The 24,804-nt window shown below is 39.9% G+C and overlaps 2 protein-coding genes across 2 annotated transcripts in view; both read right to left on the bottom strand.

The window, feature by feature from the left end:
* Window positions 1–6,937: 6,937 nt before the first annotated feature.
* On the bottom strand, window positions 6,938–16,306 carry LOC140598735 (rho GTPase-activating protein 20-like). The gene is made up of 5 exons (XM_072757263.1): window positions 16,194–16,306; window positions 15,192–15,381; window positions 13,849–13,960; window positions 9,717–9,798; window positions 6,938–6,959 (listed from the first exon to the last, which is right to left on the bottom strand). The coding sequence occupies exons 2-5, from the start codon at window positions 15,285–15,287 to the stop codon at window positions 6,938–6,940; spliced, it is 312 nt and encodes a 103-aa protein (XP_072613364.1). The 5' UTR covers window positions 15,288–15,381; window positions 16,194–16,306.
* Window positions 16,307–17,055: 749 nt separating this feature from the next.
* LOC140598734 (rho GTPase-activating protein 20-like) overlaps window positions 17,056–24,804 on the bottom strand; it is a 42,894-nt gene continuing 35,145 nt past the window's right edge. Inside the window, exons 13-16 of the mRNA XM_072757262.1 lie at window positions 23,711–23,785; window positions 21,644–21,755; window positions 19,607–19,782; window positions 17,056–18,280 (exon numbers count right to left, since the gene is read on the bottom strand). Of these exons, the coding sequence (XP_072613363.1) occupies window positions 18,083–18,280; window positions 19,607–19,782; window positions 21,644–21,755; window positions 23,711–23,785 (561 nt within the window). The 3' untranslated portion in view covers window positions 17,056–18,082. The remainder of the gene's footprint in view (window positions 18,281–19,606; window positions 19,783–21,643; window positions 21,756–23,710; window positions 23,786–24,804) is intronic.

The following is a 24,804-nucleotide window of genomic DNA, read 5'->3' as shown; positions in this document are numbered from 1 at the left end:
TCTGCACTGGTTGTTCTGGCAAGTGCCAGCACAGTGGCAAAATGCCGAGTTCGTGAAAGCACTGCTTTCCTTGGTGTTCTGGTCTGAATCTAAGGAAGAAGGGAGATTAGTGTTTTTTTAATTCACTTAGACATATTTTCACCATTGCCATTATACAGCATGTTCATTGTATAGGCTAGAAGAGGGAAACTGAGTCATTTCTTGTGCAGAGCTCTCCACGTTCTGATATTGGCTAACAGCATCCTCATGGCATTGGTGAGTTCTTGCCAATAACATTCAGACTGATGGGTAAACCTGGGACTTGATCAGACTCAAGGTGATTATTTCCTTGGCCATCAGTTACTGCCATTACACTGATCTGGAGGCACTGAAACTGTAGATGTTTGCTTTCTACTGGTGTGATCAGTGGGTTCAGGTATCAGACCTGATTTTATTTTTTTATTTTTTATTTTTTTCTGATTTTAAAAGCTATAAGTTTTTGGTATGCAAATCAAGCTGAGTTTGGTAATCCTGTGCTTTCACAGCCAGGCTCCCCTCAGCCTCAGATTCTCTCCTTGGCTTTCTGAGTGCTCAAGTTTCTACCAACCAAAGGAATTGCCTCTCAGGACACAATCTGCCTGACCCCTACTTCTCTGGTTCCTCTGCTCTGGGCCATCTTCAAGGACGACTTTCTGCAGTCAGGGTCCTTGGGAAGTAGTCATCACATGCTGGCTATGTGGTGGCTGTGTTCTCTTGTCATACCCCACCAACCCACCCATAGATGATGTTTTTGGTTAAATAGGTTTAACATTTACTGAAAAGAGCCTAAGCCACAATGAAGTGTGGAAACACACTTCCTCACACACACACTCAAACATACATGTATATATACACCTACACACAAGTACAAGGCTTGAAAGAAAACATAGAAAATGCAAAACAATAAGAGGTTAGGAATGCATTTATAGACCACCAGTTTCCAGAGATGATTTTCAACTACTCAACATTCCCTATTGAAGGAAGAACTTTCCAAAGAAAAGGAGATCAGCAGTGAAAAGCTGAGTTCAAATTTCTACTGCTCAGCAGTGAATGTTTCCCTTTGAAGATACCTTAACATTGCTTAAATAACCGATTGCTTTAAGAGTCAACAGATGAGCCAAGCTGTCGAAGGATAAAAAGATGAGGAACATTTCAACAAATAACCTTAAACACCGGGCAACTTGGCTTTTCTGGGATGTAGTACGTGCATCAGCACCTCCACCCATGTGGGGCCAGCACTGCACCAGAAGCATCCTGGTTCTGCCACTTAGCAAGCTCAGCATTTTAAAGCTTTGGTTTGCTCAACTTTAACGTAAATGATGCTGTCTACACCAAGTTAAACTAAATATATAAGATACTATTCGGCACAAGGCAATAAATGTTCCCAGGATCATTAATGAATGGGGTCGCTTCAAAAGGGTCGAATAATGTGAAATATATGTGGAAGAAAACTGGGGCATTTGACTTCCAAAAGGAAAGTAAGAATTTCCTAGACCTATTTCACAAGGGAACCCTTCCTGGGAAAGGGAAAACAATGCATGGATCATATATTCTATATGCACTGATAGCAATCTCCGTCTACACGCTGGCATGATTCAGAAATGTACAGTTCTGTAGTTCTAAATAGCTCACTTGATGCCTAGTTTGATTCTCTGTTCTGAGACTGGTAGTGATTTAGGTTTTCTTAATTGTCCCCATGAGTGTGACTATGTTCCGGAGTCTTCTGGTGTAGGACAAGTTGTAAAATGGTGAAGTGCCACTTATCTAATGGCTCTGTGTCATTGATGTATATAAATAGCTGCTGAGGTGTCCAAACTGCTCTCTGGTCCTGGGAAAATGGCCTGTACTCCTATTGCTGAGGCATGTCTTTCACACCCAGTGGCTTTTTATTTCTTCCATACTATTCTGGGACTGATGGAGATACATGTTCCATGTTGAGGGATTAGAAACTCTGCATGGACATAGAGGGCCCCATAGTTCTTAGACATGTCAGCTCACTATTCTGTGAGGATTTTCTGCTTCCATTTGGTTTCCATGCAGGCAATGGTGCAGATATCCCATGTACCTACCAAAGGTTTTAGGCTTTTTTCCCGTGAGATTGCCACCGAAATCTTCTACTCTATGCCATGAATCATTTCTGTTTCCTAGAAAGCTAACACTGTAAAACTCATAAGCAACATGAAGATCCCTTTTCCTCATATTCTCCTCTTGCTTCTATGCCGGGAGGAGGTGATTTAATTGTCTCTTAAGGCAGCTTACGGTAGGAAGCAGGATGAGGGAAGGAATATCTCAGGTAAAAAAAAAAGTATTTCAAAGATTCTTACTACCCTACTTGGAATACCCTTTTGGAAATGCTGGTGTACAGAACTGAGGATGAAATCCCAGTGAAGGAAAGGATATGTGTGGTAGTGGTGCTGCTGTGAGTTTTATGATGTGTGGTCTCAAGAAATAATGCCTCCTTCTCTAGAAAACCACAACCTTTGGCGTGGTCCTTTGCACAGTCCTCTCCCACATTAACTCTTGAAAAGTCTCTCTTGCCTCTGGGAACTCTTCCTCCACCATATGAAAGGAGGAGAAGCTACCTTATGGAAGACATGGGGACCAATTGAGAGCCAGCGCCAATACACAGACACCTAGGTTAGCTCGATAGGAGCTGCAGGCTACCTGCAAGTGCACAGGTGACCTCAGCTGAAACCAGAACTGATCAAATGAACTTCCACTGAAGTGTTATGTGAATCATAAACAAAGAAATGGTTGTCTAACCTACTGAGTTATGGAATTATTTTTATTATCCATATAAAAGTATACAACACAACACAGTACACTACAATTCAAAAAGTAGGTCATAGGATATGGTCGGCATTGAAGATAGAGGAGATAAATTGTGGGAAGATTTCTCCAATATGAATATATGGGACCAAGGAAAAAACTTTAAATGGAAATAGCTGGGTCTTGGAAGGGGTTCATTTCTCATTCATTGGAAAAACAGATAAAGAGGAAGTGTCAAGGGTCATTATGGAGATTCCAGTCTTCAGTGCCTTACTAAACTGTAGACATGTAGGTGGATGGACCACATGGGGACTTGGTAGCATTCTGCAGTTGTGCTCTTCTGGAAATCACTATCACTCTCACTGGCTTGGATTCAACAGTTTGATATTCTGTCACTGACGACATGAAAAACAAACACTTGTCTTGCACCAGCATATTCTCAGACATGGTACTAGACTCATCTTAACTCCTGATGACACGGATTATCCAAAAGCTTCCCTCAACACAATGAGGTATATGTCGTAAAACGAAGACATGTCAAAAGTATGGAGGGATTGATGATATGTGTCTCCAGGTTCTGAATCTAAACTCCATTTTACAAAAAATGGGGTGTTACCAGTGAGCTGTGATTTGCTAGGCTCCAATAATACTCGCACTAGTCTCAGGGGAACTTCTCCTAGTTCTATTAATTACGTTTTAGAAATGTGTTTTACACCCTTTATGTTATTCAATCTTGACAAGATTTCTAAGATTTAGACATTATTTTTATCCACATTTTAGGCATGAATAAAGTGATACGGAGCTAGAGTAATTGGCCAAAGGTCCTATAGCTGATAAATGGGGGCACTGGAGTTTGTACTATGGAGAGGTTGTTTGACATCAAGTCAAGTCCTTTTCTCTCAATGATGCTGGTTCTTTTCAACTTATTTTAAAGAGCACTGGAATCCTGTGGTGCCTCAAGAGCCACTGATCATAAAGAGGATGGAGCAGGAATAAAAGTCCCATGCTATGGTTTCAACCAGAGCACATTTATATATTATTACTAGAAATAAATAATTATGCATTATATGCTTACCTACATATATAATACAATATAGATGTGGGATCCATTTAAAATTGTGTTTTAAAAAATCCCCAAACACTGTATCATACCATGCTATCTCCTAATACTGCCAAAAACGTCTTGAAGTTTCTAAGCTTTCGTGGGTCTCCAACAGTGTGAAACCTCCCTTGACCTGCTAGCCAGCCTTTAGAAGAAGGAGCGGCTGGGAATCATTACCCTGGGGATACTCTGGGCTCCAGAACAGGGCTAAGTATCTGCCATGACCCCTGGCAACCTTGCTGTCTGTGTCTCCCTAAAGCCTATTAAATTATCCACAGTACCTGCAGCCTTCCAATTGTAATGACAACTCTTTGAATTATCTCCCATGAGAGAACTGATGTCTTCGCCAAGTATCTTCAGGCAATTTTCATACAAAAATTGTATAAGAGAAGCCTGTAATGCAAAAAGAACACAATGGGGTGCTCTTTTTCATATGGAAGAGTTATAAGTCACATTTTGTTTATAAACCTTGGATCTAACCAAAACTGTGAAAGACTTCTATGAAAAATTCAGAGTTGATAAAAATATATAGAAAACCAATTTCTCTAATAAAATAACATAGAGTGATACTATCCATTGTACTTTGAATACAGATTTTAAAATACTACTAGTCAGTGGGCTAAAGTCCTAATTTGTGGCATAATTTAATAGCTAATATTGTGATACCAAAGGTTACACCTTAAAACTAGGATAGCTTTCAAAGTAATCTACCTTCTGAAAGTTTACTTATTTTGTAAATATTTGCTTCCAGAAAATATTGGGATGTAACTAAGTATAATGTATGATTAAAATGTATAAAGCAGAGACAAATTCCTATGAAATCCATTTCTTAAATAGGGCAGAATATTTTTTGGAAAGTGCATAGTCCTGTGGATTTTTTTTCTATGTATTCTTTTGTTTTGTTTTTGAGTAAAACCTCACAGGGCTGGGGAGAAAACATGTCTGTCTCTCTAACTGAAGTCCCTTCTCATGTCTCGCTTTGCCTAAAGCTGGCTCGTGGCATGAGCTTGGGGAAAAGCTGTCATCTTATTAGGCATGTGTGGTTTCTTTAGGATGTTCTGGAATATCTCTCTATTTTCTGTCTGATGTAGCGGAGGCAAAACAGTAGCCAAGTATTTTTCTAAATGAGCCAAGACTTGCAGAGCAAAGCCAATGTGTTTGGAGCCATGGTTGCTCATAGTGCCCGAGGCACCTAGGATGTGCCAGTAAGGACCACGGAAGCCGGGGGTTGTTATCATTGTGTCATGAAGAAACCATGGCTTTGCCCAAGGTTACAAGCTCCCGCCTCAAGGATAAGGCTGAGATCTGACCTTGGCTTGTCAAACTCTGGAGCCCAGGTCTTTTCTACCATATTACATCATTCTTCTCTCTCTTTTGTTTAGTCAGTCTAGTATTGAATCTCCTGGATGGGAAAGAAGCAACTCAACTGCCCTGCGTTTCCCACTTTAACAACACCCCTTCCCAGATTCCACCAGAGAAGGATAACAAACTCTGCAATTCCAAGGAAGCCTATGAAGATGTGCACTTTTCAGAACTGATCCATCCAATTGACTACTACACATTTCAGGTTCAAAGCATGGATTCTAAACCTCAGGGGACACATATGAGAGCTCTCCCTACCTTTTTTATGAAGTTCTCTTCCAATTCCAAGCTGCCACAATTAGGTGGACAAAGAATGCTTGGGGCTATACACACTGATAAATCATAAGCTGATATCTGGTTGGGTGAGGATTCTTGCTCAATGTTGCGTAGCACTCCGAAAAGGTATCGCAAGACAACAACATTCACATTTGGCAGCTGAGCTAGAAGCCTAAAGTCAGAAAGATGTACTTTTGAATAAGGCAAGACATTGCACTTAGCAGCTGGAAGTATAGAGATGGAGAGCACAGAACATCTTTCTAGATCTAGTACACAGCCTGCTGTAGCAGAGTTCCAGGCATGAACGTATACAAAAATGTTTTACCGAATTCAATTTCTGAGATAACCCACTCTGTTTAAATCATTGACAAACTGAAGGTTATACCACAGACTGTTGATGCTCTGGCATCTCTTTTAGGCCACTGACTTTTGTTTACCAGTTTCATATATACAGAAGTTGTATAATGGCTAAGGAGTCCACCACGTTAATAAGGTCTGGAGAAGAGCAATAATAGCCATAAGGCATGCCTGTATTCTGAAACTGGCCTCCATGGGTGTGAAGAATTGAAACTATTTGGCATTGAATATTGTTTTAGTGGTCAAAGAGGCAAGAAGGAAGCCAGTATTTTCCTAATAGTATATTGGCTGTATTTCTGAGCCATGACCAGAGTAGAGTACTTATTGTATCCTTACCTCTGGGCTGCATTTATTTTCTCCTCCTCGGTCATTTCGTCAAGAACACCAAGCCATTTTTCGTAGAGTTCCGATGAAAGTAAACTTCCTTCGATATTTTCAAGAAAATCCTTATGTGGATAGAAAAATAAATCAATACATGCAAACAGACACACTCACACAGACGCAGACACACACACACACACACAAATATATAGGTATATATGATACAAAATATATATTGGAAATATCACAGAGAAAACACTTAGTTCAAAACTTCAGTTCAGTCCCTAATTTCTTCCTAGATACCCGAACTGTGACCCACACGGAGTTCACCTCATACTCTCCATTGACTTGCACGTGCAAAAGCAGGTTGTGGATTTTCTCCAACAAAAACGAAAGCATCAAAGCAGAGCCTACGCTTCAGTGGAAAGGAAGACAAAGCTCCCTTCTATCATATGGCACTTACTCTCTTGTGTGCTTTTTTGCAAACTACTACAAAAGCTACTCTCATAATTGCTTCATTCTTCCTTTCCTTAACTATACAAAAGTAGATGGTCTAATGGCAAACTCATGATGTTCCTGTGGATGTATTCATTTCTAGTGTAGACCAATTCTCCAGATAGTTTGACATCATACTATTCAGGCCAAGGTTGCAGAGTCTGTTCCTCCACAAAGATTAGTCAACTTTAAGTAGGGAAAGCTTCAGAAATGTCTAAGAACTCTATGCACAGGTAGTCACCATCCTCCTAGGCTGTGCCTATAACACGGAAATAGAAAAGACCCTACTAAACCTTGCTAGAAACATCAATTGCAGGTGTGCACCTTCAAGAGGGCAACACTTATCATGCTATTCGAGTACCTAATGTATCATCATTCTTTCTCCTGTGTCTTGATGCCTATATATATGTATATTTACTGGTGTGTTTTACTGTAGCCCGGTGTAGTAGTGGTCAGGGACTTTTGCTATTTATCATATAGTTGGACAGTAATGGGGGACAAGGAAAGACCACTTGTGACAAGGAAGGACCACATATGACCTTGGTTCTAAGAGTGCCATCATTACTGCCTTCACATAGTTTTGTTCAGAGCTGTTAGCAAGTGCCAAGCTAGATGGATTAAATTCTTTGTTCTAGTTCTCACTTCTTTTTCCATTACCATTTTAGCAATAGAATGGGATATCTGTGATGTAGCTGTATAATTTCCAAATTAATCTAGTTCTTGAGTCATTCTACTGAATTTTCAGAATACCAAAGTACTTTTGTCTCTTGCACCTACTCCAAAAGTTAGATTTATCAAAAGAGGCATGTAGCTAGAGCTGGTTACCGTGTCATTATAACCTTGGATGGTGGGCTAGACATCACAAATATTAACAAAAGGATACCTAAGATCTGGTGAAAGGAGACACAAATGGCGAAATCCTTCCTCCATGACTTATAAAGTAAAAGGCACTAAGAAACAGGAGACAATGATGGTTAAGAATGATTTGGTCGCCTCACTGAGCCTTTTTGTATCCCTCATAAAGTAAACATTTGCTTACTATTGTGAACTTCTAGATCTATTCTCAAATTTTTCATGTGATTTTTCTTTTGGAAACTGCCTTCATTAGGAGTGTGGTGAGGTAATCATCAGGAACAGGATGTTTTCTTTGGTAAACGTTATGAAAGTGTCAATGTATATTTTGAAATTTCTTATTATTATAGTAGTCACATTAGTACTAGTATTTTGCATGGAGTCTTCAGGTGGGAGGTGTGTGGTGAAAACAGAAAGTATGTCTAATGTAAGGGGCTTTTTCCTTCTACAGTATCTTCCTTAAATTTTTATTTCATGAAGTGTTTTCCATCTGACCAGTTCTTAATCAGTTATGCCTATGTTGGTTCTTGGGCAATCATAATGAAAGACACCATCACAGCTTGAGTAACTCATATGTGGATAAAGCTAGAACTTTCCCCACCTTTAAAACAGATGGTACCAGAAGAACAGATTCACTGTCCAAGTTCACTCTGTGCCTAGAATTTAGTTTCTCTTTTAGGATTCTGCATGATTTTATACTGGCTGATTTTCTGAAGATGCCTTCCATGAGTGGTCCTTTTTGATTGATAAAGGAAAGCATATAATGTAGGAAAAAAAGAAGAGTATATGGCATTTCATATCTCAAGCCCAGAGCAAAAGTTTGCTTCCTTTTTGAAAGAGCTAGGCTATCGGATGGTATACAGTTTTAGAGCTGCAGAAGTAAAGTCAATTTAGATTCTTTAGTCAATGTGTCTCTATAGTTTCTACCCAAAATCCACGTTACAGTCATACACTGAAACTTTGTAATCACTTATTTAAATCAGATTTTTTCATTGAATTTACTTTTAAATCAAGCTTCCGTGTTTCAAGGTCTTGTGGAATCCTCGCCGGGTCTCCTACTTTATCAGTCTTTTTTCATTATTCCCTTCCATAGATGCACTTCCCCATATATGGAAATCTTTTGTATACTCATTTCCCATTAGTTGATTCCTCTTTAAGTGATTGTATCCTCCAATCCTACTATCTCTATTTCCCTTCCTCTTTAAAAGAAAAGCTCAAATGCTCTCTTATTCTCTGATTACATTCCCTTCATGAGTCTTTCAACCGTCCTTTGCTCTATCTTCATGCCCTCTCCCTGCAGTGTAGAAAGATAATAAGGGCTGGAGTCAGATGGACCAAGGGTTCAGAAACCTACTCTGCTTCTGATCTATTGTGTGACCTGGGGCACATGCGAACTGTACTGAAAACTTTCTAATCCATTTATAATGTGTGGAGGATGACAGTTATAGCTACCCCCTAAAATTGCTGTGATGCAAGGACTGGGGTAGTAGCAAGCATGGAACTAACGTGGTTAATTTCTTCACACCTAGGATAACATTCCCAAATCTAGTGCAGGGTTGCAGAGGTCCTGGATACTCCGCAGTTTCCATACTGACAATTCAGTATACCGATTTCAGATAACACAGGCCAAACTCTGTGGCTGTCATTTAACATGCTCTTTTAGAATTAGCAGATTCATATATGCCTCAGGGTGAGTCTTTATGCTTAGGTAAGATGTTTTCAGTTGTTAGATTAAGTAGACTCCATTGAAGGAGACCTGAGACTACTGTGAGTTCAGGAAGACAACAGCAGAATGTGAAGATGATTCATGCACACAGAGTCCATTTTGACTGATCTGAACAGGCCTACATGGGTCTCTGTGGAAAGAAGTGGAATGGACAAAACGTCGTTCTGTGTATTGGTCTCATGACTCTGTAGGAGGTAAATCAAATGACACTAGCAAAGGTTCTCAGCCAAAGCCAGGTGCTGTCTAATGATTTCTCCATTTGTGGGTAGGTTTGCATGAGGACACTTGGCCTCTCCGAGGTCCCTCTCCTCAGGAAGGCAATAAAAGACCATACTGAGACCTACCAGTATTGGGAAGGGGAAGTTGTCCTTATGAAAGATATCCGTGAGGGAAACTCCAAAGAGCTGTCCTGGTTTTTCAGACAGTGCAGCTCTGTACTGGTTGTTCTGGCAAGTGCCAGCACAGTGGCAAAATGCCGAGTTCGTGAAAGCACTGCTTTCCTTGGTGTTCTGGTCTGAATCTAAGGAAGAAGGGAGATTAGTGTTTTTTTAATTCACTTAGACATATTTTCACCATTGCCATTATACAGCATGTTCATTGTATAGGCTAGAAGAGGGAAAGTGAGTCATTTCTTGTGCAGAGCTCTCCACGTTCTGATATTGGCTAACAGCATCCTCATGGCATTGGTGAGTTCTTGCCAATAACATTCAGACTGATGGGTAAACCTGGGACTTGATCAGACTCAGGGTGATTATTTTCTTGGCCATCAGTTACTGCCATTACACTGATCTGGAGGCACTGAAACTGTAGATGTTTGCTTTCTACTGGTGTGATCAGTGGGTTCAGGTATCAGACCTGATTTTATTTTTTTATTTTTTATTTTTTTCTGATTTTAAAAGCTATAAGTTTTTGGTATGCAAATCAAGCTGAGTTTGGTAATCCTGTGCTTTCACAGCCAGGCTCCCCTCAGCCTCAGATTCTCTCCTTGGCTTTCTGAGTGCTCAAGTTTCTACCATCCAAAGGAATTGCCTCTCAGGACACAATCTGCCTGACCCCTACTTCTCTGGTTCCTCTGCTCTGGGCCATCTTCAAGGACGACTTTCTGCAGTCAGGGTCCTTGGGAAGTAGTCATCACATGCTGGCTATGTGGTGGCTGTGTTCTCTTGTCATACCCCACCAACCCACCCATAGATGATGTTTTTGGTTAAATAGGTTTAACATTTACTGAAAAGAGCCTAAGCCACAATGAAGTGTGGAAACACACTTCCTCACACACACACTCAAACATACATGTATATATACACCTACACACAAGTACAAGGCTTGAAAGAAAACATAGAAAATGCAAAACAATAAGAGGTTAGGAATGCATTTATAGACCACCAGTTTCCAGAGATGATTTTCAACTACTCAACATTCCCTATTGAAGGAAGAACTTTCCAAAGAAAAGGAGATCACGAGTGAAAAGCTGAGTTCAAATTTCTACTGCTCAGCAGTGAATGTTTCCCTTTGAAGATACCTTAACATTGCTTAAATAACCGATTGCTTTAAGAGTCAACAGATGAGCCAAGCTGTCGAAGGATAAAAAGATGAGGAACATTTCAACAAATAACCTTAAACGCTGGGCAACTTGGCTTTTCTGGGATGTAGTACGTGCATCAGCACCTCCACTCATGTGGGGCCAGCATTGCACCAGAAGCATCTTGGTTCTGCGACTTAGCAAGCTCAGCATTTTAAAGCTTTGGTTTGCTCAACTTTAACGTAAATGATGCTGTCTACACCAAGTTAAACTAAATATATAAGATACTATTCGGCACAAGGCAATAAATGTTCCCAGGATCATTAATGAATGGGGTCGCTTCAAAAGGGTCGAATAATGTGAAATATATGTGGAAGAAAACTGGGGCATTTGACTTCCAAAAGGAAAGTAAGAATTTCCTAGACCTATTTCACAAGGGAACCCTTCCTGGGAAAGGGAAAACAATGCATGGATCATATATTCTATATGCACTGATAGCAATCCCCGTCTACACGCTGGCATGATTCAGAAATGTACAGTTCTGTAGTTCTAAATAGCTCACTTGATGCCTAGTTTGATTCTCTGTTCTGAGACTTGTAGTGATTTAGGTTTTCTTAATTGCCCCCATGAGTGTGTCTATGTTCCGGAGTCTTCTGGTGCAGGACAAGTTGTAAAATGGTGAAGTGCCACTTATCTAATGGCTCTGTGTCATTGATGTATATAAATAGTTGCTGAGGTGTCCAAACTGCTCTCTGGTCCTGGGAAATTGGCCTGTACTCTTATTGCTGAGGCATGTCTTTCACACCCAGTGGCTTTTTATTTCTTCCATACTATTCTGGGACTGATGGAGATACATGTTCCATGTTGAGGTATTAGAAACTCTGCATGGACATAGAGGGCCCCATAGTTCTTAGACATGTCAGCTCACTATTCTGTGAGGATTTTCTGCTTCCATTTGGTTTCCATGCAGGAAATGGTGCAGATATCCCATGTACCTACCAAAGGTTTTAGGCTTTTTTCCCGTGAGATTGCCACCGAAATCTTCTACTCTATGCCATGAATCATTTCTGTTTCCTAGAAAGCTAACACTGTAAAACTCATAAGCAACATGGAGATCCCTTTTCCTCATATTCTCCTCTTGCTTCTATGCCCTGAGGAGGTGATTTAATTGTCTCTGAAGGCAGCTTAAGGTAGGAAGCAGGATGAGGGAAGGAATATCTCAGGTAAAAAAAAAAGTATTTCAAAGATTCTTACTACCCTACTTGGAATACCCCTTAGGAAATGCTGGTGTACAGAACTGAGGATGAAAAGCCAGTGAAGGAAAGGATATGTGTGGTAGTGGTGCTGCTGTGAGTTTTATGATGTGTGGTCTCCAGAAATAATGCCTCCTTGTCTTGAAAACCACCACCTTTGGCGTGGTCCTTTGCACAGTCCTCTCCCACATTAACTCTTGAAAAGTCCCTCTTGCCTCTGGGTACTCTTCCTCCACCATATGAAAGGAGGAGAAGCTATCTTATGGAAGACATGGGGACCAATTGAAAGCCAGCGCCAATACACAGAAACCTAGGTTAGCTCGACAGGAGCTGCAGGCTAACTGTAAGTGCACAGGTGACCTCAGCTGAAACCAGAACTGATCAAATGAGCTTCCACTGAAGGGTTATGTGAATCATAAACAAAGAAATGGTTGTCTAACCTACTGAGCTATGGAATGATTTTTATTATCCATAAAAAGGAAACAACACAACACAGTACAATACAATTCAAAAAGTATGTCATAGGATATGGTCGGCATTGAAGATAGAGGAGATAATTTGTGGGAAGATATCCTCAATATGAATATATGGGACCAAGGAAAATCTTTTGAATGCAAATAGCTGGGTCTTGGAAGGGGTTCATTTCTCATTCATTGGGAAAATAAAGAGGAGGTGTCAAGTGTCATTATGGAGATTCCAGTCTTCAGTGCCTTACTAAACTGTAGACATGTAGGTGGATGGACCACATGGGGACTTGGTAGCATTCTGCAGTTGTGCTCTTCTGGAAATCACTATCACTCTCAGTGGCTTGGATTCAACAGTTTGTTTTTCTGTCACTGACGACATGAAAAACAAACACTTGTCTTGCACCAGCATATTCTCTGACTTGGCACTAGACTCATCTTAATTGCTGATGACATGGATTACCCTAAAGATTTCCTGAACACAATGAGGTATATGTTGTAAAACGAAGACATCAAAAGTATGGAGGGATTGATGATATGTGTCTCCAGGTTCTGAATCTAAACTTTATTTACAAAATGGGGTGTTGCCAGTGAGCTGTGATTAGCTAGGCTCCAATAATACTCACACTAGTCTCAGGGGAACTTCTCCTAGTTTTATTATTTGCATTTTAGAAATGTTTTTACATCCTTTATGTTATTGAATCTTGACAACACTTCTAAGATTTAGGCATTATTTTTATCCACATTTTAGGCATGAATAAAGTGATACGGAGCTAGAGTAATTGGCCAAAGGTCCTATAGCTGATAAATGGGGGCACTGGAATTTGTACTCTGGAGAGGTTGTTTGACATCAAGTCAAGTCCTTTTCTCTCAATGATGCTGGTTCTTTTCAACTCATTTTAAAGAGCACTGGAATCCTATGGTGCCTCAAGAGCCACTGATCAAAAAGAGGATGGAGGAGGAATAAAAGTCCCATGCTCTGGTTTCAACCAAAGTAGAAATAAATAATTATGCATTATATGCTTATCTACATATATAATACAATATAGATGTGGGATCCATTTAAAATTGTGTTTTAAAAAATCCCCAAACACTGTATCATACCATGCTATCTCCTAATACTGCCAAAACGTCTTGAAGTTTCTAAGCTTTCGTGGGTCTCCAACAGTGTGAAACCTCCCTTGACCTGCTAGCCAGCCTTCAGAAGAAGGAGCAGCTGGGAATCATTGCCCTGGGCATGCTCTGGGCTCCAGAACAGGGCTAAGTATCTGCCATGACCCCTGGCAACCTTGCTGCCTGTGTCTCCCTAAAGCCTATTAAATTATCCACAGTACCTGCAGCCTTCTCATTGTAATGACAATTCTTTGAATTCTCTCCCAAGAGAGAAGTGATGTCTTCGCCAAATATCTTCAAGCAATTTTCAATCATAAACTGTATGAGAGAAGCCTGTAATGCAAAAAGAACACAGTGGGGTGCTCGTTTTCATATGGAAGAGTTATAGGTCACATTTTGTTTATAAACCTTGGATCTAACCAAAACTGTGAAAGACTTCTATGAAAAATTTAGAGTTGATAAAATATATATAGAAACCCAAGTTCTCTAATAAGATAACTTAGAGTGATACTTTCCATTGTACTTTGGGTACAGATTTTAAAATACTAGTAGTCAGTGGACTAAACTCCTACTTTGTGGCCTAGTTTAATACCTAACATTGTGATACCAATGGTTTCATCGTTAAAACTAGGACAGCTTTCAAAGTAACCTGCCTTCTTAAACTTTACTTATTGTGTAAAATTTTGCTTCTAGAAAATATTGGGTTGTAACTTAGGATAATATCTCATTAAAATGTGTAAAACATGCATGAAATCCTATGAAATCCATTTCTAAAATAGGGAAGAATGTTTTTTGGAAAGTGGATATTCCTGTGGATTTTTCTTTTTTGATGTTTTCTTTTGCTTGGTTTTTGAGTAAAAATCACAAGTCTGGAGAGAAAACATGTCTGTCTGTCTAACCACAGTCCCTACTCATGTCTTGCTTTGCCGAATGCTGGCTCTCAGCATGAGCTTGGGGAAAAGCTGTCATCTTATTAGGTATGTGTGGCTTCATTAGGATGTTTTGTAATATCTCACTAGTTTCTGTCGGATGTCGCAGAGGCAAAAATGTAGCCAAGTATTTTTCTAAAAGAGCCACAACTTGCAGAGCAAGGCCAATGTGTTTGGAGCCATGGGCACTCATAGTGCCCGAGTTACCTAGGATGTGCCAGTAAGAACCACAGGAGCTGGGGGTTGTTACCATGAGGTCATGAGGAAGCCATGGCTTTGACCAAATTTCCAATCTCCCTCCTCAAGGATCAGACTGAGAGTTGAACCTTGGCTTGTCAAACTCCGAAGCCCAGGTCTTTTCTATCATATTATGCCACTCTCTCTCTCTTTTGTTTAGTCAGTCTAGTATTGAATCTCTTGGATGGGAAAGAAGCAACTCAACTGCTCTGCATTTCGCAATTTAACAACACCCCTTCCCATATTCCACCAGAGTAGGATAAAGAAGTCTGCCATTCCAAGGAAGGCAATGAAGATGTGCACTTTTCAGAACTGTTCCTTCCAATTTACTACTACACATTTCAGACTCAAAGCATGGATTCTAAACCACAGGGGACACATATGAGAGATCTCTGTACCTTCTTAATCAAGTTGTCTTCCAATTCAAAGCTGCAGGAAATGGGTGGACAAAGCAGACTTGGAGCTATACACATTGATAAATCATAAGGTGTCATCTGATTGGATGAGGATTGTTGCTCAATGTTGTAGAGCACGCCGAAAAGGTATCGCAAGAGAACAACATTCGCTTTTGGCAGCTGTGTTAGAAGCCTAAATCAGAAAGATGCACTTTTGAATAAGGCAAGTCATTGCACTTAGCAGCTTGAAGTATAGAGACGGAGAGCAGAGAACATCTCTCTAGATCCAGTATACAACCTGCTGTAGCAGAGTTCCAGGCATTAACGTATACAAATATGTTTTATCGAATTCAATTTCTGAGCTAACCCTCTCTGGTTAAATGTTTGACAAACTGAAGGTTATACCCGGGCTGTTGATGCTCTGGCATCTCTCTTAGGCCACTGACTTTTGTCTACCAGTTTCATATATAAGAGAAGTTGTACAACGGCTTAGGAGTCTACTTAATAAGGTCAGGAGAAGTACAATAATAGCCATAAGGCATGCCTGTATTCTGAAACTGGCCTCCATGGGTGAGAAGAATTGAAACCATTTGGCATTGTATGTTCTCATTGATTTGGGGAATATAAATAATAGTGAAAGGGAATATAAGGGAAGGTAGAAGAAATGTGTGGGAAATATCAGAAAGGGAGATAGAACATAAAGACTCTTAACTCTGGGAAACGAACTAGGGGTGATGGAAGGGGAGGAGGGTGGGGGGTAGGGGTGAATGGGTGACAGGCACTGAGGATGAGGGTGAATGGGATGAGCACTGGGTGTTATTCTGTATGTTGGCAAATTGAACACAAATAAATAACAATTAAATATATTATTAAAAAAAGAAACCATTTGGCATTGAATGTTATTTTAGTGGTCAAAGTGGCAAGAAGGAAGCCAATATTTTCCTAATAGTATATTGGCTGTATTTCTGAGCCATGACCAGAGTAGAGTAATTATTGCATCATTACCTCCGGGCTGCATTTATTTTTTCCTTCTCAGTGACTTCGTCAAGAACACAAAGCCATTTTTCGTAGAGGTCCGATGAAAGTAAACTTCCTTCGATATTTTCAAGAAAATCCTTATGTGGATAAAAAAACACACACACACACAAATATACACAGAAACACACACACACACATATGTATATTTAATACAAAATATATATTGGAAATATCACAGAGAAAACACTTAGCTGAAAACTTCAGTTGATTCCTACTTCCTTCATAGATACCCAAACTGTGACCCACATGGGGCTAAGCTCTGACTCTCCATTGACTTGCACGTGCAAAAGCAGGTGTGTGGCTTTTCTCTGACAAAAATGAAAGCATCAAAGCAGAGCATAGCCTTCAGTGGAAAGGAAGACAAAGCTCCCTTCTATCATAGGGCACTTGCTCTTTTGTGTGCTTTTCTGCAAACTACTACAAAAGCTACTCTCATAATTGCATCATTCTTCCTTTCCTGAACTATACAAAAGTAGAGAATCTAATGGCAAACTCATGATGTATTCATTTCTAGTGTAGGATGTATTCATTTCTAGTGTAGGTCAATTCTCCAGATAGTTTGACATGATACTATTCAGACCAAGGTTGCAGAGTCTGTTCCTCCACAAAGATTAGTCAACTTTAAGTAGGGAAAGCTTCAGAAATGTCTAAGAACTCTATGCACACGTGGTCACCATCTTCCTAGCCTGTGCCTATAACACGGGAATAGAAAAGACCCTACTAAGTCTTGCTAGAAACATCAATTCCATGTGTGCACCTTCAAGAGGGCAACACTTACCATGGTATTCAAGTACCTAATGGATGATCATTCTTTTCCTTGTGACTTGATGCCTATATATATATTTGCTGTGTGTTTTACTCTAGCCCAGTGTAGTAGTGGTCAGAGACTATTGGTATCTTTTGTGTAGTTAAACAGTAATGGGGGACAAGGAAAGACCAAATGTGGCAAGGAAGGACCACATATGACCTTGATTCTAAGAGTGTCATCATTACTGCCTTCACATAGTTTTGTTCAGAGCTGTTAGCAAGTGCCAAGCTAGATGGATTAAATTCTTTGTTCTAGTTCTCACTTCTTTCTCCATTCCCATTTTAGCAATAGAATGGGATATCTGTGATGTAGCTGTATAATTTCCAAATTAATCTAGTTCTTGAGTCCTTCTACTGAATTTTCAGAATACAAAAGTACTTTTGTCTCTTGCACCTACTCCAAAAGTTAGATTTATCAAAACAGGCATGTATCTAGAGCTGGTTACCATGTCGTTATAACCTTGGATGGTGGGATAGACATCTCAAACATTAACTAAAGGATGCCTAGGATGTGGTGAAAGGAGACACAAATGGCGAAATCCTTCCTCCATGACTTATAATGTAAAAGGCACTAAGAAACAGGAGACAATGCGACAATGATGGTTAAGAATGATTGGTTGCCTCACTGAGCCTTTTTTAGATTCCTCATAAAATAAACATTTGCTTACTATTGTGAACTTCCATACCTATCTTCAAATGTTTAATATGATTTTTCTTTTGGAAACTGCCTTCATTAGGAGTGTGGTGAAGAAGCCATCAAAAGCAGGATGTTTGCTTTGGTAAACATTATGTATGTATCAGTGTATATTTTGAAATTTCTTATTATTACTAGTAATCATATTAGTATTAGTATTTTGCATGGAGTCTTCAGGGGCGTGGTGTGTGGTGAAAACAGAAAGTATTTCTAATGTATTGGGCTTTTAACTCCTACAGTAGATTCCTTAAATTTTGAATTCATGAAGTGTTTTCCGAATTGAGAAGTTCTCAATCAGTTCTGCCCATGTCGCTCCTTGGGCAATCATAATGAAAGACACCAATCACAGCTTGACTTACTCATGTGCGGATAAAGTTAGAACTTTCCCCACCTTTAAAACAAATGCTACCACAAGAACAGATTTGCTGTAATGCCTCACTCTGTCTCCAGAATTTAGTTTCTTCCTTAGGATTCTGCATGCCTTTATACTACCTGGTTTTCTGAATATGCCTTCCGTGAGTGGTCCTTTCTCATTGATAAAGGACAGCATATCCTGAGAGAAAAAAAGAAGAGTATATGGCATTTCATATCCCAAGCCCAGAGTAAAAGCTTGCTACCTTTTTGAAAGAGCTAGGCGATGTGATGGTATACGGTGTTAGAGCTGGAAGGACTAAAGTCAATTTAGATTCTTTAATCAATGTCTCCCTATAGTTTCTACCCAACATCCACCTGACAGTCATACGCTGAAACATTGTAATCACTTATTTTAATCAGATTTTTTTCTCATTGAATTTACCCTTTTAAATCGAACTCCCGTGTTTCAAGGCCTTGTGGAATCCCCGCCTGATTCCTTCTGGAATCAGTCTTGATTCCTTATTCCCTTACATAGATGCACTTCCCCAAGTATGGAAATCTTTTTGCCATACTCATTTCCCATTTGTTGATTCTTCTTTAAGTGATTGTATCCTCCATTGCAACTATCTCTATTTCCCTTCTTCCTTAAAAAAAAAAAAAGCTCAAATGCTCTCTTCTTATTAACTGATTACATTTCCTTCATGAGTCTTTCACTGTCCTTTGCTCTATGTTCATGTCCTCTCCCTGCAGTGTAGAAAGATAATAAGGGCTGGAGTCTGATAGACCAAGGGATCGGAAACCTATTATGCTTCTGATCATTTGTGTGACCTGGGGCAAATGTGAACTGTACTGAAAGCTTTCAAATTCATTTTTAAAGTGGGAGGATGATAGTTCTAGCTACCCCCTTAAATTGATGTGATGCAAGGACTGGGGTAGTAGCAAGCATGGAACTAACGTGGTCAATTTCTTCACACCTTGGATAACATTCCCAAATCTAGTGCAGGGTTGCAGAGGTCCTGGGTACTCAGGAAATTTCCACAATGACAATTCAGTACACCGATTTGAGATAACAAGGGCAAACTCTGTGGCTGTCATTTAACATCCTCTTTTAGAATTAGCAGATTCTTATATGCCTCAGGATGAGTCTTTATGCTTAGGTAAGATGTTTTCAGTTGTTAGATTAAGTAGACTCCGTTGAAGGAGACCTGAGACTACTGTGAGTTCAGGAAGACAACAGCAGAATGTGAAGATGATTCATGCACACAGAGTCCATTTTGACTGATCTGAACAGGCCTACATGGGTCTCGGTGGAAACAAGTGGAAGGGACAAAACGTTGTTCTGCTGTATTGGCCAAATGACTCTGCAGTAGGTAAATCAAATGACACTAGCAAAGCTTCTCAGCCAAAGCGAGGGAATGTCTAATGATTTATCCATTTGAGGGTTGGTTTGCATGAGAACACTTGGCCCCTCCGCGGTCCTTCTCCTCAGGAAGGTAAAAAAAAAAAAGACCAAACTGAGACCTACCAGTATGGGTAAGGGCAAGATGTCCTTATCAAAGATATCCGTAAGGGAAACTCCAAAGAGCTCTCCTGGTTTTTCAGACAGCACAGCTGTGCACTGGTTGTTCTGGGACGGGCCAATGCGCTGGCAAAAGGCCGAGTCTCTGAAAGCAGTGCTTTTCATGGTCTTCTGGTCTGAATCTAAGGAAGAAGGGAGATTAGTGTGTTTTAATTCACTTAGCCTTATTTTCACCATTGCCATTATACAGCATGTTCATTGTAGGGGCTAGAAGAGGGAAACTGAGTCATTTATTGTGTAAAACTCTCCATGTTCTAATGTGGCTAAGAGGGTCCTCATGGCATTGATGAGTTCTTGCTCCTATCGTTCAGACTGATGGTTCAACCTTGGGACTTGATCAGATTGAAGGTCAGAATTTCCTGCCATCAGTTACTGTCTTTGCAATGCAACAGGAGACACTGAACCTGTAGACGTTTGTCTTCTACTGGAGTGATCAGTGGGTTCTGCTGTCAGATATGATTTTAAAAGCCAGAAGGATTTGTATGCAAATCAGGCTGAGATTAGTAATCCTCTGGTTTCAAATCCAGTCTGAGACCAGAACTGCTCAGATGAGTCTCCACTGAAGTGTTATGTGAATCGTAACCAAAGAAATGGTTGTCTAACGTACTGAGCAATGGAATGATTTTTATTATCCATATAAAAGTATACAACACAACACAGTACAATACAATTCAAAAAGTAGGTCATAGGATATGGTAGGCAGTGAAAAGGGGAGATAATTTGTGGAAGATTCCTCAATATGAATATATGGGACCAAGGAAAAAACTTTAAATGGAAATAGCTGGTTCTTGGAAGGGGTTCATTTCTCATTCATTGGAAAAACAGAAAAAGAAGTGTCAAGGGTCATTATGGAGATTCCAGTCTTCAGTGCCTTACTAAACTGTAGACATGTAGGTGGATGGACCACATGGGGACTTGGTAGCATTCTGCAGTTGTGCTCTTCTGGAAATCACTATCACTCTCACTGGCTTGGATTCAACAGTTTGATTTTCTGTCACGGACGACATGAAAAACAAACACTTGTCTTGCACCAGCATATTCTCAGACATGGTACTAGACTCATCTTAACTCCTGATGACACGGATTATCCAAAAGCTTCCCTCAACACAATGAGGTATATGTCGTAAAACGAAGACATGTCAAAAGTATGGAGGGATTGATGATATGTGTCTCCAGGTTTTGAATCTAAACTCCAATTTACAAAAAATGGGGTGTTGCCAGTGAGCTGTGATTTGCTAGGCTCCAATAATACTCGCACTAGGCTCAGGGGAACTTCTCCTAGTTCTATTAATTGTGTTTTAGAAACGTTTTTACATCCTTTATGTTATTGAATCTTGACAACACTTCTAAGATTTAGGCATTATTTTTATCCACATTTTAGGCATGAATAAAGTGATACCGAGCTAGAGTAATTGGTCAAAGGTCATGTAGATGATCAACGGGGGCACTGGAGTTTGTACTCTGGAGAGGTTGTTTGACATCAAGTCAAGTCCTTTTCTCTCAATGACGCTGGTTATTTTCAACTCATTTTAAAGAGCACTGGAATCCTGTGGTGCCTCAAGAGCCATTGATCAAAAAGAGAATGGAGCAGGAATTAAAGCCCCGTGCTATGGTTTCAACCAGAGCAGATTTATATATTATAAGTAGAAATAAATAATTATGCATTATATGCTTACCCACATACAAAATATAATATAGATGCGGGATCCATTTAAAATTGTGTTTAAAAATATCCCCAAACACTGTATCATACCATGCTATCTCCTAATACTGCCAAAACGTCTTGAAGTTTCTATGCTTTCGTGGGTCTCCAACAGTGTGAAACCTCCCTTGACCTGCTAGCCAGCCTTCAGAAGTAGGAGCAGCTGGGAATCATTGCCCTGGGCATGCTCTGGTCTCCAGAACAGGGCTAAGTATCTGCCATGACCCCTGGCAACCTTGCTGTCTGTGTCTCCCTAAAGCCTATTAAATTATCCACAGTACCTGCAGCCTTCCCATTGTTATGACAACTCTTTGAATTCTCTCCCAAGAGAGAAGTGATGTCTTCGCCAAATATCTTCAGGCAATTTTCGATCAAAAACTGTATGAGAGAAGCCTGTAATGCAAAAAGAACACAGTGGGGTGCTCTTTTTCATATGGAAGAGTTATAGGTCACATTTTGTTTATAAACCTTGGATCTAACCAAAACTGTGAAAGACTTCTATGAAAAATTCAGAGTTGATAAAAATATATAGAAACCCAAGTTCTCTAATAAATAACATAGAGTGATGCTTTCCATTGTACTTTGAGTACAGATTTTAAAATACTACTAGACAGAGGGCTAAACTCCTACTTTGTGGCCTAATTTAATACCTAACATTGTGATACCAAAGGTTACATCTTTAAAACTAGGATAGTTTTCAAAGTAACCCACTTTCTAAAAGTTTACTTATTTTCTAAAATTTTGCTTCCAGAAAATATTGGGTTGTAACTTAGGAAAATATCTGATTTAGATGTATAAAGCAGTGACAAAATCCTATGATATCCATTTCTTAAATATGGACAAATATTTTTTGGAAAGTGGATATTCCTGTGGATTTTTTTTTGAAGTTTTCTTTTGTTTTGTTTTTGAGTAAAAACTCACAGGGCTGGGGAGAAAACATGTTTGTCTAGCCGCAGTCCCTTCTCATGTCTTACTTTGAATAATGCTGGCTCTTGGCATGAGCTTGGGGAAGCTGTCATCTTATTAGGTATGTGTGGCTTCATCAGGATGTTTTGGAATATCTCACTAGTTTCTGTCTGATGTAGCGGAGGCAAAAGAGTAGTCAAGTGTTTTTCTAAATGAGCCACAACTTGCAGAGCAAAGCTATGTGTTTGGAGCCATGGGTGCTCTTAGTGCCCAAGCCACCTAGGATGTGCCAGTAACGACCACAGGAACTGGGGGTTGTTACCATTGTGTCATGAGGAAACCATGTCTTTGCGCAAGGTTACAAGCTCTCCCTCAAGGATCAGGCTGAGATTTGAACCTTGGCTTGTCAAACTCTGGAGCCCAGGTCTTTTCTACCATATTACATCACTCCTCTCTCTTTTGTTTAGTCAGTCTAGTATTGAATCTCCTGGATGGGAAAGAAGTGACTCAACTGCTCTGCGTTTCCCACGTTAAGACCCCTTCCCATATTCCACCAGAGAAGCATAACAAACCTGCCATTCCAAGAAAGCCTAGGAAGATGTGCACTTTTCAGAACTGATCCATCCAATTTACTACTACACATTTCAGATTCAAAGCCTGGATTATAAACCCGAGGGGACACATATGAGAGCTCTCCCTACCTTTTTTTTGAAGTTCTCTTCCAATTCCAACCTGCAGGAATTAGGTGGACAAAGAAGGCTTGGGGCTATACACACTGATAATTCATAAGCTGTCATCTGATTGGATGAGGATTGTTGCTCAATGTTGTAGAGCACTCCGAAAAGGTATCGCAAGAGAACAACGTTCACTTTTGGCAGCTGGGCTAGAAGGCTGAAGTCAGAAAGATGCACTTTTAAATAAGGCAAGTCACTGCACTTAGCAGCTGGAAGTATAGAGATGGAGAGCAGAGAACATCTTTCTAGATCTAGTATACAGCCTGCTGTAGCAGAGTTCCAGGCATGAACGTATACAAAAATGTTTTACCGAATTCAATTTCTGAGCTAACCCACTCCGTTTAAATGTTTGACAAACTTTAGGTTATGCCACTGGCTGTTGATGCACTGGCATCTCTTTGGCCACTGACTTTTGTCTACCAGTTTCATATATTCAGAAGTTATACAATGACTAATGAGTCAATGTTAATAAGGTCAGGAGAAGTACAATAATAGCCATAAGGCATGTCTGTATTCTGAAACTGCCCTCCATGGGTGACAAGAATTGAAACTATGTGGCATTGAATGTTATTTTAGTGGTCAAAGTGGCAAGAAGTAAACCAATATATTCCTAATAGTATATTGGCTGTATTTCTGAGCCATGACCAGAGTAGAGTAATTATTGCATCATTACCTCTGGGCTGCATTTATTTTTTTCTTCTCTGTCACTTCGTCAAGAACACGAAGCCATTTTTCATAAAGGTCCGATGAAAGTAAACTGCCTTCAATATTTTCAAGAAAATCCTTATGTGGATAAAAGAAAAATACACACAGACACACTCACATATACAAAATATATATTGGAAATATTACAGAGAAAACACTTAGTTGCAAACTTCAGTTCAGTCTTACTTCCGTCATAGATACCCAAACTGTGACCCACATGGAACTCTGCTCTGATTCTCCATTGACTTGTACGTGCAAAAGCAGGTGTGTGGATTTTCTCCAACAAACATGAAAGCATCAAAGCAGAGCCTAGGCTTCAGTGTAAATGAGGACAAAGCTCCCTTGTATCATATAGCACTTACTCTTTTGTGTGCTTTTCTGCAAACTACTACATAAGCTACTCTCATAATTGTATCATTCTTCCTTTCCTGAACTATACAAAAGTAGAGAGTCTAATGGCAAACTCGTGATGGTCCTGAGGATGTATTCATTTCTAGTGTAGGCCAATTCTCCAGATAGTTTGGCATGATACTATTCAGGCCAAGGTTGCAGAGTCTGATTCTCCACAAAGATTAGTCAACTTTAAGTAGGGAAAGCTTCAGGAATGTCTAAGAACTCTATGCACACGTGGTCACCATCTTCCTAGTCTGTGCCTATAACACGGGAATAGAAAAGACCCTATTAAACCTTGCTAGAAACATCAATTCCATGTGTGCACCTTCAAGAGGGCAACACTTATCATGCTATTCGAGTACCTAATGTATCATCATTCTTTCCCCTGTCTCTTGATGCCTATATATATATTTAGTGGTGTGTTTTACTGGACCTCAGTGTAGTAGTGGTCAGGGACTATTGGTATCTTTCATATAGTTGAACGAAAATGAGGGACAAGAAAAGACCAAATGTGACAAGGAAGGACCACATAGGACCTTGATTGTAAGAGTGTCATCATTACTGCCTTAACTTAGTTTTGTTGAGAGCTGATAGCAAGTGCCAAGGTAGATGGATTAAATTCTCTATTCTAGTTCTCACTTCTTTCTCCATTCCCATTTTAGCAATAGAATGGGATATCTGTGATGTAGCTGTATAATTTCCAA

Source organism: Vulpes vulpes, chromosome 4, assembly GCF_048418805.1.
Source record: "Vulpes vulpes isolate BD-2025 chromosome 4, VulVul3, whole genome shotgun sequence".
NCBI lineage: Eukaryota > Metazoa > Chordata > Mammalia > Carnivora > Canidae > Vulpes > Vulpes vulpes.
Note: the sequence above shows the minus strand (reverse complement) of the source record. Positions and strands in the feature narration are given on the sequence as shown.

What these genes read in the sequence shown, in the direction of transcription:
- LOC140598735 (XM_072757263.1), bottom strand. Translation starts at nt 15,287, where the DNA reads ATGACACCTTATGATTTATCAATGTGTATAGCTCCAAGTCTGCTTTGT. An exon ending in TTACAATGAGAAGGCTGCAG is followed by an intron (nt 9,799 to 13,848) that starts GTACTGTGGATA and finishes CTTCTTCCTTAG; the next exon opens with ATTCAGACCAGAACACCAAG. An exon ending in GGCACTTGCCAGAACAACCA is followed by an intron (nt 6,960 to 9,716) that starts GTACAGAGCTGC and finishes TCCGTGTTATAG; the next exon opens with GCACAGCCTAGGAGGATGGT.